The 14489-nt window shown below is 48.4% G+C and overlaps 5 protein-coding genes across 5 annotated transcripts; 2 read left to right on the plus strand and 3 right to left on the minus strand.

Annotated features, from left to right (window-relative positions):
• Positions 1-6190: 6190 nt before the first annotated feature.
• On the minus strand, positions 6191-7628 carry TCA8 (succinate--CoA ligase (GDP-forming) subunit alpha; the record flags this gene model as incomplete). Its single annotated transcript, XM_041683447.1, has 7 exons — positions 6191-6691; positions 6773-6855; positions 6932-6957; positions 7018-7080; positions 7141-7267; positions 7346-7374; positions 7459-7628. 7 exons carry the CDS (start codon positions 7626-7628, stop codon positions 6191-6193), a joined length of 999 nt encoding a protein of 332 aa, XP_041547707.1.
• A 446-nt stretch (positions 7629-8074) lies between these two features.
• On the plus strand, positions 8075-9854 carry ELP3 (Elongator subunit ELP3; the record flags this gene model as incomplete). The annotated part of the gene is made up of 2 exons (XM_041683448.1): positions 8075-8375; positions 8428-9854. 2 exons carry the CDS (start codon positions 8075-8077, stop codon positions 9852-9854), a joined length of 1728 nt encoding a protein of 575 aa, XP_041547708.1.
• An 841-nt stretch (positions 9855-10695) lies between these two features.
• On the minus strand, positions 10696-11235 carry AKAW2_70825A (uncharacterized protein; the record flags this gene model as incomplete). Its single annotated transcript, XM_041683449.1, has 4 exons — positions 10696-10773; positions 10891-10983; positions 11064-11121; positions 11198-11235. The coding sequence occupies 4 exons, from the start codon at positions 11233-11235 to the stop codon at positions 10696-10698; spliced, it is 267 nt and encodes an 88-aa protein (XP_041547709.1).
• Positions 11236-11848: 613 nt separating this feature from the next.
• HIS6 (1-(5-phosphoribosyl)-5- ((5-phosphoribosylamino)methylideneamino)imidazole-4-carboxamide isomerase HIS6) lies at positions 11849-12850 on the minus strand (the record flags this gene model as incomplete). Its single annotated transcript, XM_041683450.1, has 3 exons — positions 11849-12132; positions 12245-12431; positions 12551-12850. 3 exons carry the CDS (start codon positions 12848-12850, stop codon positions 11849-11851), a joined length of 771 nt encoding a protein of 256 aa, XP_041547710.1.
• Positions 12851-13175: 325 nt separating this feature from the next.
• On the plus strand, positions 13176-14119 carry AKAW2_70827S (uncharacterized protein; the record flags this gene model as incomplete). The annotated part of the gene is made up of 2 exons (XM_041683451.1): positions 13176-13532; positions 13592-14119. 2 exons carry the CDS (start codon positions 13176-13178, stop codon positions 14117-14119), a joined length of 885 nt encoding a protein of 294 aa, XP_041547711.1.
• Between the last annotated feature and the right edge of the window lie 370 nt (positions 14120-14489).

Below are 14489 nucleotides of genomic sequence, written 5' to 3' on the forward strand. Positions count from 1 at the left end.
CGGATTTAGTCAACTTAGCATACAGATTTCCAGCGAATGGTGTGTGTGAAGGACCGGGCACGCCTGTCATGCGCAAGGGTCTAGATGGAAGCGGAGCCCGTGATAAGGGAGCTGAGCAGGCTATTCAGTGGCGCCGTGGCGGAGCGTTGGGCTACATGGTATGGAGTAGATAGGCCGTCGACTCTTCTCAGCCAACATCTTCCACATGTGTTGACGGAGAAGGCTGTCTCCCACGCAGAAGCTAAGCGTGATCAACACGGAGAGGCCCGATGCAACGCGAGACGGCAAGGCAAGTCATCAATTGACGACTCAGGACGCCAGGGTCCCTATCCCCCTCCCCCCTTTAGAAGGAGTAGTTGTAGGAAACAGGGAGCACGCACGCGCGCCAGTATGAGCAATCTGAGATCAGCCTGATTGGCGAACTGCTCAGGTGTAGTGGGTTGCTATGGATCTCGGGGATCTACATCAGGCCCATACGCACTAAGAAGGGGGGGTGTGGGAGGATGATTGCATGGGAGGCGAGGACCAAAAAAATCGAGTGCGACGCCCAGACAACGAGTTTTCTTGGGATGGATCCCTGACAAGCTGGCCAGCCTCGCTGGGCTGGTTCCACCGTGGCTGCAGATTGCGGAATTGGAGGTGGAGTGAAGCTATACCAAGACACCTTGAGGGAGCTCTCCCACGGGAGAATCGCCAACCACAACTCCACAGCCAATGAGCACCTGATCGGGTCAGTGCGGGAGGTCTACGTAACAGATGGTAAGCTTAAATATGAGACAAGTAGAAATTGCCATCAGGGGTGGTGGATAGGGTGAAAAAGGAGTCGTTGCGCAAACAGAATGGCAGTAGAAGTGAAGCAAAGAAAATACAGGATGGGGGAATCAACAGGGTGAGATGCATAATAATAGAAAGTGATGACGAAGATGCCGTGAGGATATGAGGCACCAATGCATGTAAATCCACGAAAACGGATAGTGTAGGGACTCTAGGGAGGTGTATGGAGTGTCGGAACACGCAGAGCAAGAGGGTCTGAGACTAATTGATCGCAATAGTGTGGTTGACGACGTAGATCGCGGATGGAGCAAGATGAGACCTTGAACTGGATCTCTACCTACTTTTCTCCTTCTTCCTCCGTGGGACTCCGTTCTACTACTACTACTATCTACTACTAACAGCACTACTAACTGTTCGACAGCAACTGTGCTGAAGAGCTAACCTCACTAGTAGCAGTTAATCAACCCCCGAAAAATCAAATTCGATAGATAACAACGACAACGGAACAATTTCCTCTGCCATCAGTCATGCTTACTATGTAAACCGAACGAGTACTACATATTTCACCGAATATTCTCCTCTCCCTTTTTTCCTCCTAAGCGACAACAACAACTACTACTCATGCCAAGGATCACAACAACAAAAAAAGGAACTTGTGCCAAGAGCACACCCTAATTCTTCCTTGATAAGAAGGTTAAAACACTACTACTAAATCAGCACTAAAACTACCCATAACCCATTCCTTCAAATCCATCCTCGCTGCGTCGTCCTGCACTAGCGCCGGAACCGCGAACTAAACAAGCAAATCAGGGGTCCCAAGCACACCATAACGTCCCTTTTCCCTCTTCTTTTTCGGCCCCTCTCTTTTCTCTTTTCTCTTTTTCTTTTTGATGATCATCGTATACCAAGTGATCCGGCAGTAGTGTGCGGATATCACAATTAAACTGAAATATTCTTATCTTCATTATTATTATTTTAATATTATTTATTTGGGCATCACTACTATATTACTAAACCAACTTGAAGACATAACAAAAAAAAAGGATTAAATATTTACGGAGTATCTATACTACAAACTAACTACGATGAAATATAGACTAGTGGGTGGCTCAGCAGAGATATTTCACCAACTAGTAGTAACAGTACGTAGTAAGTAACTTCACGAAAGTTATTATTTATTTATCTACTATTTACTTCAGGCTCAGACTCAGACCTCCCCCCCTCTCTCTCTGAGTCCCTCTCTACCCGAATCACCAATTCCGACTGGTTAAAGTTCCCTGCAAAGTGGAGGCGATGATCTACGCCGGCGGCCGCCACTTGAGACGGGCGGTCAATCGGGAGGCGTACGGGAGTAGAAACTGTTTAGTTTTTGTGTTTGGGGCTGGTCCGGTCCTGTCTTCTTGTTTCTTTTCTTGGCGGAAGTGGTTTTCGGATGGCTGATGTTTGAGGTGGTGTGTGCTGTGTTGTGTTGTGTTGATTTGTGTTGGATTATGTGTTGTTGTGTTGAGACGGTGAAGATATATCCATCCATCCATCCCATCTTTCGTAGAATTTATGATTCATGCAGTGGATGTGAGTATTTAGTTTATTGACTGCCTCTTCGTATTCAATGCCACCACCACCACCACCACCACTACTACTACGTACCACTACCACTACTGTGGAAGTAAGTAAGAGTACCTTTTGGACCAGATCGGGATCTAGACAAGATGCGAGCCGACGACTGAAGAAAAAATAATAAAAATAAAGAATCGAAAAGTATAATTAAATAAATAAAAAAGAGAATTTAAAAAAGTAGAATGAATAAATCAAAATGGGAGAGACTAGAACTAACTAGGTTATTGTTATCACGGCGCGGCCCTTGTTCAAAGCAACTCAATTCGATCCGGTATCTTCCGTTTTCTTTCTTTGCCTAGAAACTCTACTACATCTAGTAGACTACTACTTTACTGTGTAGAAAAACTTGTGGTAGTTAGATAGGTTTGGTCATCCGTCATTATGCACTTACATATTTAGTACCTGTCAGGACCTGCAGATAACAGAAAAGAAATAAGCAGAAAAGAAGAAGCAAAAAGATATATATTAAAGCTTTTTTTTTTTTTTTTTGTGCCCCTTGTCAACTCTCTCTCACTCTCACACACACTCTCTCTCCTTTAGCGAGGTTCAATTAATTTAATAACTAACTTACTGTAATTTATCCCGCTCCCCTCCCTCTCTCTCCGTTTGTGGCCAAACCCGAGAACCAGTCATATTGCACAGCCCGAGCGAAGTATGTATGTATGCATGCCTCGCTGCATGCTTACACAACCGATTCTGCCACACATTGAGTAGTAGATAGATACCGAATGATCTGTTGTATTACTGTACTCTCTCGGTTAGTGTGCTACTATCTTCCGACACGACCAAGAATCTTGGCCTGAGGCCAAGACAAAAAAAGACCAGGAATACGGAAAAGCCCAAGAAAGAAGAAACAACTATCTAAAATCGGGAATTGGTTGGGGTCTTCCAAGGCTCGGGTATGCAGCCAAGACAACACGAGAGAATGAGAAGAAATCTTGCAGTGTCGTTTGTTCTCGACCTGTCCATCTATCTATCTGTTTGTCTGTCTGCCATACTGCAGGAGGTATCGATTGTTGGTTAGGCTGAAATCGGTGATTATCAGTCATTCATGACATACCTGTGCATTTAGCTAGTTAGTATACAGTAGGATGTCGTCACATCAATATCACTATACGCTAATTGATCACAACTACTAGCTAGTTGAGTTAGTTGGTTAGCTATCTAGATAACTACGTAGTATACGTCTACAGTAGCAGCTTGACAGGCCTAAACTAGCACTACCACTACTACAAATACAATTAATTTATTTATTCCAACAACAACAGAAAAGTAATATACACATACATATGCACTTCATCTATTTTAATACTAGTAGTAGTTAGTACCCGCAAGCTTTGCGCACGTACAACACCTCTGTCATCGTCATTCTTATCTTCAGGGCTCGAGCATCAGCAGCAGCAGATCAGATCAATTAACATACTCGGTATAGCGTATATGTATTCTTCACATGGGACCTGGCAGACACATCTTCTCTCCTCTCACACTTTCTCTGCCTATCACTTTGACGTGCTGATATCTGAGACATCCCCCCCCTCCCTCCATCCATCCATCATCCATCCAAAACTTCCATATGCCCGTTTGTAACCACTCACAGAATTCTAAACAAACACAGATAACTGAATAAATAGAAAAGAGATAGATAGATAGATAAAGACCCCTGTTACACAGTAAGCGAAGCACACAGTAGAAGGTAAACTACCTAATGACTTTTCACTAATCCTGCACCTATAAGTCTTGGCTGCAGCCCGAAAGGAGGGGCAATTAATTTATTCACCAACCTTTTTGCTAAGGGTGTCCCGTTTGCCTCTTTCCCCCCTCTTCGCTTTTCTTCTGTTCGCTTCGCTTTTCGAAGTAGTACGCAATACAATAATGCACACGGGAGTAGAATCCCTGTCTTGCCGGTGCCGACCAGAAGGATTTTGGTTGCTCGGTATGGTGGTTCCTCGTCGGGATGAAGAGGGGAGGGGAAGGGGGGGAAGGTAGTCGGTAAACCTGCTTTCTTTCTTCCTTTCTTTCTATTTTCTACTTTTCAACTATAGAACTGAATGTGGAAGGGATGGGAGGGAGGAGCGTTACACAAAAAAAAGTATTATCTATTTATACCATATCATCAAACTTATCAATCTATATCACTCCTGTCTTATTAACCTTCAATAGGATGGAGATATTTCTTCTTTAGCATTAACTAGTATAAGTATATCATTGAAAGTTAAGCACACCCCCCTCCCCTCTTCATAGTACTCACCAACTAGACACCACTACCAACTAGATACCACCAAGTAAATGGATTTCAGCCACCTCAATCCCTCAAAACCAGGGTTAACCCCCACAACCCGAAAGCCATCAACAGAAACAAATGCAACATCGGGAAGCCGACGGACAGACCGGCATGCAGACAGAGCAGTTAGGACACACACGGGATGTTTCAGCTTTCTAAGCCACACACACATCGTTGGATTGGGCCGAAAAAAATCTAAAGCAACTAAGGTGGTAGCTAAGACTACGGATATTAATTAAGTGAGTGACAATAGTATAGTATAGTATAGGATAGTATAGTATACCGGGATATGAATGACCCTAAGTCGCGGCTAACTAGCTAACTAACTAGCTAGCTAACCAAAAGTACGTATGTACACAGTAGTAGCAACGTAGTAAAGTAGTAATAGTTCTAGACCAGGATTACATCCATGGCACGATTGCATAATCTTCCAATAACTTTGAACGATAACAACGAAGAAATGTGATTGATTGGCCTTACAGGGTCAGACACTAGATTTCACAAAACCAAACATAGTAGGTGATGTACACAGCCTACTTGCTTGCTTGCTTGCTTGCTTTCTAGCCAAAGTATATTACTATTATTATTATTATTATTTTATTATTATTAATATTGTGGTAGCCGAATAATGATCCATGATGATGATTGATGATTGATGATGATGGAAGTGATTGTCTGTCACGGCTGCTTGAAGCGGCAAATGATCTGATCCTAATCGGATATTCATCTCAAGTTAAGTTGGTCTTTCGTTCCCGGCCCGGTGCCAAGCCCCAACATTCCCGAAAACATGGACTATCCTTTTGCTCGGCCATACTGGCTGGGAGGATTCCGGGTATGTCCGATATGCCGATTCCATTCGGTTTAGTTTTTGTTGCAAGTTGCAACATGCAAGTATGTGCTTGGTGAGAATTGAGAAGGTTTCCCGGGTGGCCCTCAGTCATCTCATCTAGGCTAGTTTAGTTTATTTAGTTTAGCTTAGTCTGGTTCAAGTCTTCAGGCAACCATCCTTCAGTCACTAGGCTTCTAAGCGGGCCTGCACGTTGGCAACTCACTCACTCACTCCATTTTATTGAGTTTGGACCCTGCCGTGCTGGGTAGTACCAGACTCCATCTAGATTAATCTACTTTGTAGGATTCTGCTACACGGAGTCCGTGGGTTGCAATAACTACGGTGTAGATCATGACTCCGACTACAACATCAGTTTCCAAAAGCAAGAAAGAAATTCAGACCAAATTTACACAAGTGAACCTAATTACTTCCTTGCATCTCTAAACATAGGAGATATATCGACGAGAAAAAAGAGAAAATGAGACCAGATATAAGAGACAAAAAGTACAGTGTGGCCGCCATGGCTCGGACATCGAAAGGGAGTCGTCTAATGATAGAGAGATGGAGGGGAGGGGAAGAAGTCAAAAACCCCCGCCCATACTGGGCGAATAAGAGTGGTGAGTTTCGCCGAGGAACCGGCAGGGTTCAAGGGAATGTCTCCGCCTGCGTGCAGACTGTTATCAATTCGTCTAGACCAGATCCCTCTTGACGAATTCGTTCAGCAGCGCCTTGCCCAGGGAAGCGGGGCTGCGCTCGACAACAACACCAGCCGCCTCAAGAGCGGAGATCTTAGAGTCAGCGCCACCCTTGCCGCCGCTGACGATGGCTCCGGCGTGACCCATACGACGGCCCGGGGGAGCGCTAATGCCGGCGATGAATCCAACGGCGGGCTTGTTGTACTTGTTGTTGGCCTTGAGGAACTCGGCAGCATCCTCCTCGGCGCTACCACCGATCTCACCAATCATGATGATACCGTCGGTCTCCGGGTCCTCGAGGAAGATCTTCAGGCAGTCGATGAAGTTGGTGCCGGAGAAGGGGTCACCACCGATACCGACGACCAGGGACTGACCAAGACCAGCCTGGGTGGTCTGGTTGACGGCCTCGTAGGTCAGGGTACCGGACCGGGAGACGATACCGACACGGCCACGCTTGTGAATGAATCCAGGCATGATACCAATCTTGCACTGGCCCTATAACATCCGAAAATTTCATCATTAGCATCTTGACCCCTGTCCAGAAGGATCGCCTAGTGGTTTTTGGATGCAACTTACAGGAGCGATGATACCAGGGCAGTTAGGACCCACCAGACGGGTCTTGTTCTGCGTCTTCAGGATATCGGTGATACGAACCATGTCTGATTGATTGGTGGTCAGTCCTACACACCCAACATGCAGAGATCGTCGGCGCTACTCCATGGCTAATAAACATACCGTGTTGAGGGATACCCTCGGTGATACTATCCCAGTTGTTAGCACATGCTAGGCTCTTCTATCGTCATCGAGAGAGTTTTGCCTACCAGACAGCCAGAGGAATTTCGGCCTCGATGGCCTCCTCAATACCCTTAGCGGCCAAGGGGGGGCTAGACTTAATCATTAGCAAATGTTCCTTCTATTCTCGATTAGGACGGCCGGAAGCATACGGGACGAAGAGCGCAGTAGCGGTAGCTCCAGTCTCCTTGACGGCCTCGCTCACGTTGGCGAAGACGGGACGGTCAAGGTGCATCGAGCCGGCCTTCTTGGGGTTGGTTCCACCAACGACCTTGGTGCCTAGCAAGTTGTGAGTTTCCCATGTGAAACCGCCGGAGACACCTATCTAATTGGTGCAGACGTAGGAGGAGATAATACCATAGGCGATAGCTTGCTCAGCGTGGAAACTGCGGAAAGACGAAAAATAGCAACGTCAGCATCTCATGCATGATAAACAGCGTTCCCGGCGGATCGGGCCAAAAAAGACGTACGTTCCCTGCTTTCCAGTGAAACCCTGGAAGATGACCTTGGTCTCTCCGTTAATGCGAAGGTTGTTCACAGTCTCAGCATAAGCCGGGCTGGCCGAGGCAGAGTATGCCCGGCGCTGCGTGGCAGCAGCATTGCGAAGGGCAGCGACGGTGTTACGGCGGACGGCCTGCATGGTTGATGGGCAGGGAAAGAAACCCGGTAAGGGGAGATCGGAAAGAGGGGAGAGGTGTGAAAGTGAAGCACTACGAAGGTGCAAGAGAGAGTTTGTGGTTGGAGATAGAGAAGAGAGAGAAGAGTAGCCGTTTCAAACGCGCCGGACAGATTCGCTTTGGGGAATTTCGGGACAAAGCTTTAAGCGGATCCGAGTTGTCACGGGCGGTCGGTTGCCTCCCTCGGCCTCGCTGCTCTTTTTTTCCTGTTGCCGTTGTGCTGTTCCGCCGCATCTCCCCCACATTATCTTAGCTCTACGCTTCTCTTTTCGGTAGTGGCTATTCAAGATCCAGATCTAGATTTTGTATCTTTACTGATTTGGCCGGTTGATTGATTTTTCTACTCGTCTTTCTTTTTTTTTTGGCCCCGTCGCGCAGTTCGCGTGGTGTGCATTTCACCTCCTTCAAGATGGCGACCGCTACAATGACTATGCCGCCACTTCCCAAGTCTAAGAAAAATGCCAAACTTCCCCCGGAGAATGAACGTTTTATGAGAGCTTGCTCCGACATTGCGAATGCCCTTATCCAAGAATATGAAGCGCAACGCGATCCCAAGAAACCCAAGAGAGATATCAACCTCAACAAACTGCGGGGTCAAGTCGCCAAAAAGCATGCCCTGGCTACACAACCCCCATTGACGGCCATTATCGCGGCTGTCCCTGAGCACTATAAGAAATATATCCTTCCCAAGTTGATTGCGAAGCCCATCAGTATGTTTGCGATTCGCCTTTTCTGCGCTTAACCTTTTCTAACACCTGCTAGGAACGTCGTCCGGTATCGCGGTTGTTGCGGTCATGAGCAAACCCCATCGTTGTCCCCATATTGCCTACACCGGAAACATCTGCGTCTACTGCCCTGGTGGCCCTGATTCCGACTTTGAGTACTCTACACAGTCATATACCGGATATGAGCCGACGTCGATGCGTGCGATCCGCGCCCGTTACGATCCGTTTGAGCAGGCCCGAGGACGTGTGGACCAGATCAAGTCTCTGGGTCACAGCGTGGACAAGGTGGAGTACATCATCATGGGTGGAACATTCATGTCTCTGCCAGAGGACTACCGTGAGTCGTTTGTGGCTCAGCTGCACAACGCGCTCAGTGGATACCAGACGGACAATGTCGACGAAGCAGTACAGGCTGGTGAGATGAGTAACGTGAAGTGCGTGGGTATCACAATCGAAACAAGACCGGACTACTGTCTCGACCAACATTTGAGCAGTATGCTCCGCTACGGATGTACCAGATTGGAGATTGGTGTCCAGAGTCTGTATGAGGATGTCGCCAGAGACACAAACAGAGGTCACACTGTTGCGGCCGTCGCAGAAACATTCAAGCTTGCCAAGGATGCCGGCTTTAAGGTCGTCAGTCATATGATGCCGGATCTGCCCAACGTGGGCATGGAGCGTGACCTGTTCCAGTTCCAGGAATACTTCGAAAATCCGGCTTTCCGAACGGATGGTCTGAAGATCTACCCCACGCTGGTCATCCGTGGAACTGGTCTCTACGAGCTCTGGAGGACTGGTCGTTACAAGAACTACACGCCAAACGCCCTTATCGACCTGGTTGCCCGCATCCTCGCTCTGGTGCCCCCGTGGACACGTATCTACCGTGTCCAGCGTGATATCCCCATGCCCCTGGTGACCTCGGGAGTCGAGAACGGCAACCTGCGCGAACTAGCCTTGGCACGCATGAAGGACTTTGGCACCACCTGCCGCGACGTACGTACCCGTGAAGTCGGTATCAATGAAGTCAAGAACAAGATCCGCCCATCCCAAGTCGAGCTGATCCGCCGTGACTACACGGCCAACGGAGGCTGGGAGACATTCCTCGCCTATGAGGACCCCAAGCAGGATATCCTGATCGGTCTGCTGCGCCTGCGCAAGTGCAGCCCAACCCACACCTTCCGGCCCGAGTTCACCGGTCAGCAGACCAGTATCGTGCGTGAGCTGCACGTGTACGGATCTGCCGTTCCTCTCCACGGACGTGACCCACGCAAGTTCCAACACCGCGGATTCGGAACCCTGCTCATGGAAGAAGCAGAGCGCATCGCTCGCGAGGAGCACGGCAGCACAAAGATCAGTGTTATCTCTGGTGTCGGTGTGCGCAGCTACTACGCTCGTCTGGGATACACTCTCGATGGACCGTACATGTCCAAGATGCTGGACCCGATTGAAGACGAGGAGTTTTAAGCACTATCAGAGAAACAAAACCATTTCTGAATATGAATGATGTGCGGTATTGCAACATCACCAACAAACGATACTCGAAACACACAAAAGTCCTTCTTAGGTTATCTGCATGCGGCGTTGCTCGGGGTTGGTTCTCCATTATACTGTTATTCAGGGGAGCAGTAGCGAAATCGGTATATACCAAAAATGGGCGGGATTAGAGAAACTTGCATTGTACATATGGCGCTTGAGCCGATTTGCTTGCCTACCACTACTACTACTATCTAACTTATGAGGATGAATGATACATGTTACATGTGTATTGGTACTTACTTGAGCCTTCTGTTACAGATAGTACTTCGCTCGCTGGTACTATTCGTCTATGAACGAGCCAACAGTGAAATGTCATGATGGATGATGATGATGGATTGAACATAACTGCGGACACACAAGTTCTATTTGAACAAAGACTATATACATATACAACCCGCAAAATACACCAGAAAAAAGAACGGCGCAAAAAAGATCAATCAATCCAAACATCCATCACATCACGTCGCAACTGAAGAAGCTATCAATAATCAATCCAATACCACTCCGGCTTTACGATAAGCAAGCGAGGATGGAGTGAGCCTCCCACGATCAGATTGTCATACGTAGCACAGCACACGCAGACAATATCGTCATTCCTTTCCTTTCTCTTTCTCTTACATCCAGAAAAAGTATGCCCCCCTCCCGGGATAGAATATATGGTACATCTCTCGATGATCCATCCGCATCTGCATCGATATTCTTCTTCCTACACCAGCAAGATAAAGCGACGCAATCCACCTCAAAATCGCAAAGCAATGTTGAACATCATTTAACTCAACGATATAGCCCCGCCCCTCCGGGCCCTCATGTGCAAGTAAGCCTGGAAAGCGCAGAACACGAAGAAAGCCTACACCAGCCATCGATCGGTCAGCATATCCTTTCATTCTTTCTCTCTCTTTTTTCCCTCTTTCATCTCCACCACTCCAATCCATATACATCAGGATTCAGGGGGATAAACACGTACAATATAAACCAACACGGCGGTGAAAATCGAAGCTGCGACCGCGGCGCCATCTTCAGGTTCGCCTTCGGAGCCAGTGAAACCGGGGTGTTCGCTCTATTCCATGACTCTTTTTGTCAGAATACTCCTTTCTTTTTGGACGATAATAGAATATATTGATGTGGTATAAAACGCACCTTGTATAGCGAACCTAGGACGGAGAGGATAACGATGGCGAAGACGGAGATGACCACGCTATTTCAATGTCCCCTTGTATTAGCTAGCTGGTCTGGTTCTGGAGTCGCGCTGGGTGGATATATTGTGGACGTACCAGGACCATGCGTTGAGGGCGGAGACGACGGGCTTCATCTTGTATGATCTGTGTATGATTGGGGCACCTTCGGGGGGTGAGAGAGGGAGGAGGGAGAGTCGGGGAGTGGCTGGCTGGCTGGCGCGGCTCGGGTGGTTGATGGTGATACCCGTTATCCGATGAGATGCGATGAGATATGCGGACTAGCGATGGGGATGTATTGGTCGCTGACACAGGTAAAAAGAGTGATGGAACTTTCAGATTGCCTGTCCAGGCTGCCGTTAAGAGAGGGGGGATGAGGCCGTTGATGTCGTTGGATGATGTCGAGGATCGCAGGTGCCGGTGGAGACCTCCGGTGTGTTGGCGCTAAGCTGTTTTGGGGCGGGCGGTTGTGTGTCGAGACTTCTTGTCCGCGTCATGGTGTTGCACTGGATGGTTATACTTTGTCCCGTCTGGGGATTGGGTCTTTCAACTTATAGTATAGGACAAGGGGGTGTTTAAGATCTTGTGAGGTGTTGTTCTTTGAATTTGCGAGGTCTGTTTGAAGTATACTACTGGTTTCATTCATGCCCTCAGTGTTCTTAGTCACTGAAATATATATATACATCATCTGCCATGCCTCATGTCTATTTTCACCCACAACCATCATCTCTTCAATCCAACAACTACACCCTAATGCGTTTTGTTCCATTCTATACACTCATCAAACGTTACCCCAGATCCACCAAAGATATCCAACGCACTTCCAATCGTCAAATCCACCTTCCCTTGACTGCTAACGTGAACCTTCTCCAGATCCTGAAGATTCCGAGCACCTCCGGCATAGGTGACAGGGATAGTACACCACTGGGACAGCTTAGACACGAGCTCCTCATCAACGCCCTGTTGCAGACCCTCAACATCTGCAGCGTGAATGAGGAACTCGGAACAGTAGGGCTCCAAGAGCGCAATTGATTCTGCTTTCGGTTAGTTGTACTTCATACAATGACTGTTATCACAGCGAGGGAACAGAGAAAGCAAAGCCATAACAACAAAACCTTCAATCCAAAACCAAGTTATCATGCTTACCTTGCGTAATCTCCATTTCAGTAATCGTCTGCCAGCGATTCATAGCCACAAACCACGTGTTGCCCTTCTTCCTGCAGCTCAGGTCCAAGACCAGCTTAGACCTATCACCATCCAGCGCAGCAAGAACAGACTGCAGCCGTTCAAGAGAGAATTTGCCCTCCGGGAAGAGGAACGATGTGATGATAACCTGCAATTGCAACATTAGCCATTACACTGCATAACAACACAATCCACCACAACCTAACCCCCATCCATCCACCTATCCACACCAAAAAAAGAAGAAAGTAGAAACAGAGAAAAACCAACCTTCTCAGCCCCCATCTCAATCCAATACTTCGCATTCTGATCCGTAATGCCCCCCGCAACCTGCAACCCAGCAGGCCAAGTCCTCAACGCCTCCTTAGCAGCCTCATCATTGCCCGGACCGAGCATAACAACGTGTCCACCTCTCAAATCATTCTTCCTATACAGTTCCGCATAGTGACTCGCCGGCAACTTCGACACATAATTCGTCTTCAAATCCGCCGCAACACTGCTCAACGTTCCGCCCACTATCTGCTTCACCTGGCCGGAGTGTAAATCAATGCAGGGACGGAATTTGGTCATTTTGATGAAGAATATCCTCTGACGTGACCACCACAAGTCACCCACTCAATTCGTGTGTCTGATCGGTACTGTCGTGAATGAATGAATGACTCTATCTATTCCCCCCCACGGTTTTGTGGAAATCCGACGAGGGGTTGCGCGGGTTATCTTATCTTCACGTGATGGGAATTATACAGTATGGAGAATAGGTGGGTTACATAAGCCGGTTGGTTTTACGGCAAAGTCGTCACTTATCGCGCGCATTATTTTTTTCCGCCGGGACGAGTGGTTTGGTCGTTACAGCATTTTATTGTTTGGTTTATAGCAGCAGCACAAGGAATTGACAATGGTCGGAAAGCGGAAGAGAGAGGCTGCTGTTGTCTCTAGGACTACGAAGGTGGATGAGGAGGAGGAGAAGACGACGCCACAGACGGAGACGACTGATGCGTCTGCTACGGATGTTTTTCGCAAATTCTTTGAGGCGCAGTTTCAGCCGTTGGAGGTGCCTGGGGGCCAGGTGACCCGTGGTGATGAGTCGGATGAAGAAGACAGCGAGGATGAGGACTTTGAGGAGGGATCTGAATCGGGCTCTGATTGGGATGGTCTTTCCGGAGAGGAAGACGAGGCTCCGGTTGAGGTGGTTGAGCATCGCGATATCAAGAGTCAGGATTTGTTGGATAAGAAGGCACGCAAGGCGTTTATGGTATGTCTACGAAATGTGCGTGTGCTGTTATGGTTTCTTTGCTAATTCGCCTTTACTAGACCTCGAAACCACCCTCGTATTCCGAAGAACCGAAGCCGGCGAAAAAGAAGGCCAAGAAGGAAAAGAGCGATGATGACGAGGACGCCATGGATGCGGATAATCTGAAGAATGATCTCGCCTTGCAACGGCTCCTCAAGGAATCCCATCTGCTCGAGTCGGCGAATGAGCTTGCGCCAACCGGTAAAAACCGAATCAAGGCTCTCGACCTGAGAATGCAGGAACTGGGGGCAAAGGCATCTCTGTATAAGCAGAAAATGCCCACAGCGCACAGAAGAGGCATCAAGGAGAAGGCGGAAATGAAGGAAGATAGGCGCCGACGCGAAGCCAAGGAGAACGGTATCATCCTCGAGAAGCCCGCACCGAAATCAAATCCAGCCAGCACCAAGCGTCGGGAGCGCGGTGTCGGAGGTGCTTCTATCGGAAAATTTGCGGGTGGTGCTTTGAACCTGAGCAAGCGTGACGTGGCCGCCATTCAAGGCCCGCGCCGCACGACAAAGGGCAAGGGCAGGGGCAGAGGACGTCGCTAGGCCTGCCTAAGAGCCATAAGTGGCAGTACTAGCCACGCCTGACACCACTCCCAGTCAGATCCCTTTACGTCCCGTGCGCGCCCAGAGCACGCCGCCCTGATTCGACATGGATTGGCTGTCGAGCGTATCCTAGCCCCAGTAATGCTTACCGGAAGAGGGGTTGTAGTCTTGTTTCTTCACATGAGGAACTTTCTGTCAATCCTTCGCCTTCCTCTTGTTCTTCGGCTGTTTCACCAACACGCCCCGACCCCTTTGTGAAGGTCTACCGTGTCCAGACTGCTGTGATCGGTCGCGATCGAGTCCTCGATGTGCCGCAACAAAGGGGAGAGCAGAACGATGCGCCCGCTCGTAATGAGGACGTCGAGATGGC

The sequence above is a fragment of the Aspergillus luchuensis genome, chromosome 7, assembly GCF_016861625.1.
Source record: "Aspergillus luchuensis IFO 4308 DNA, chromosome 7, nearly complete sequence".
Taxonomy (NCBI): domain Eukaryota; kingdom Fungi; phylum Ascomycota; class Eurotiomycetes; order Eurotiales; family Aspergillaceae; genus Aspergillus; species Aspergillus luchuensis.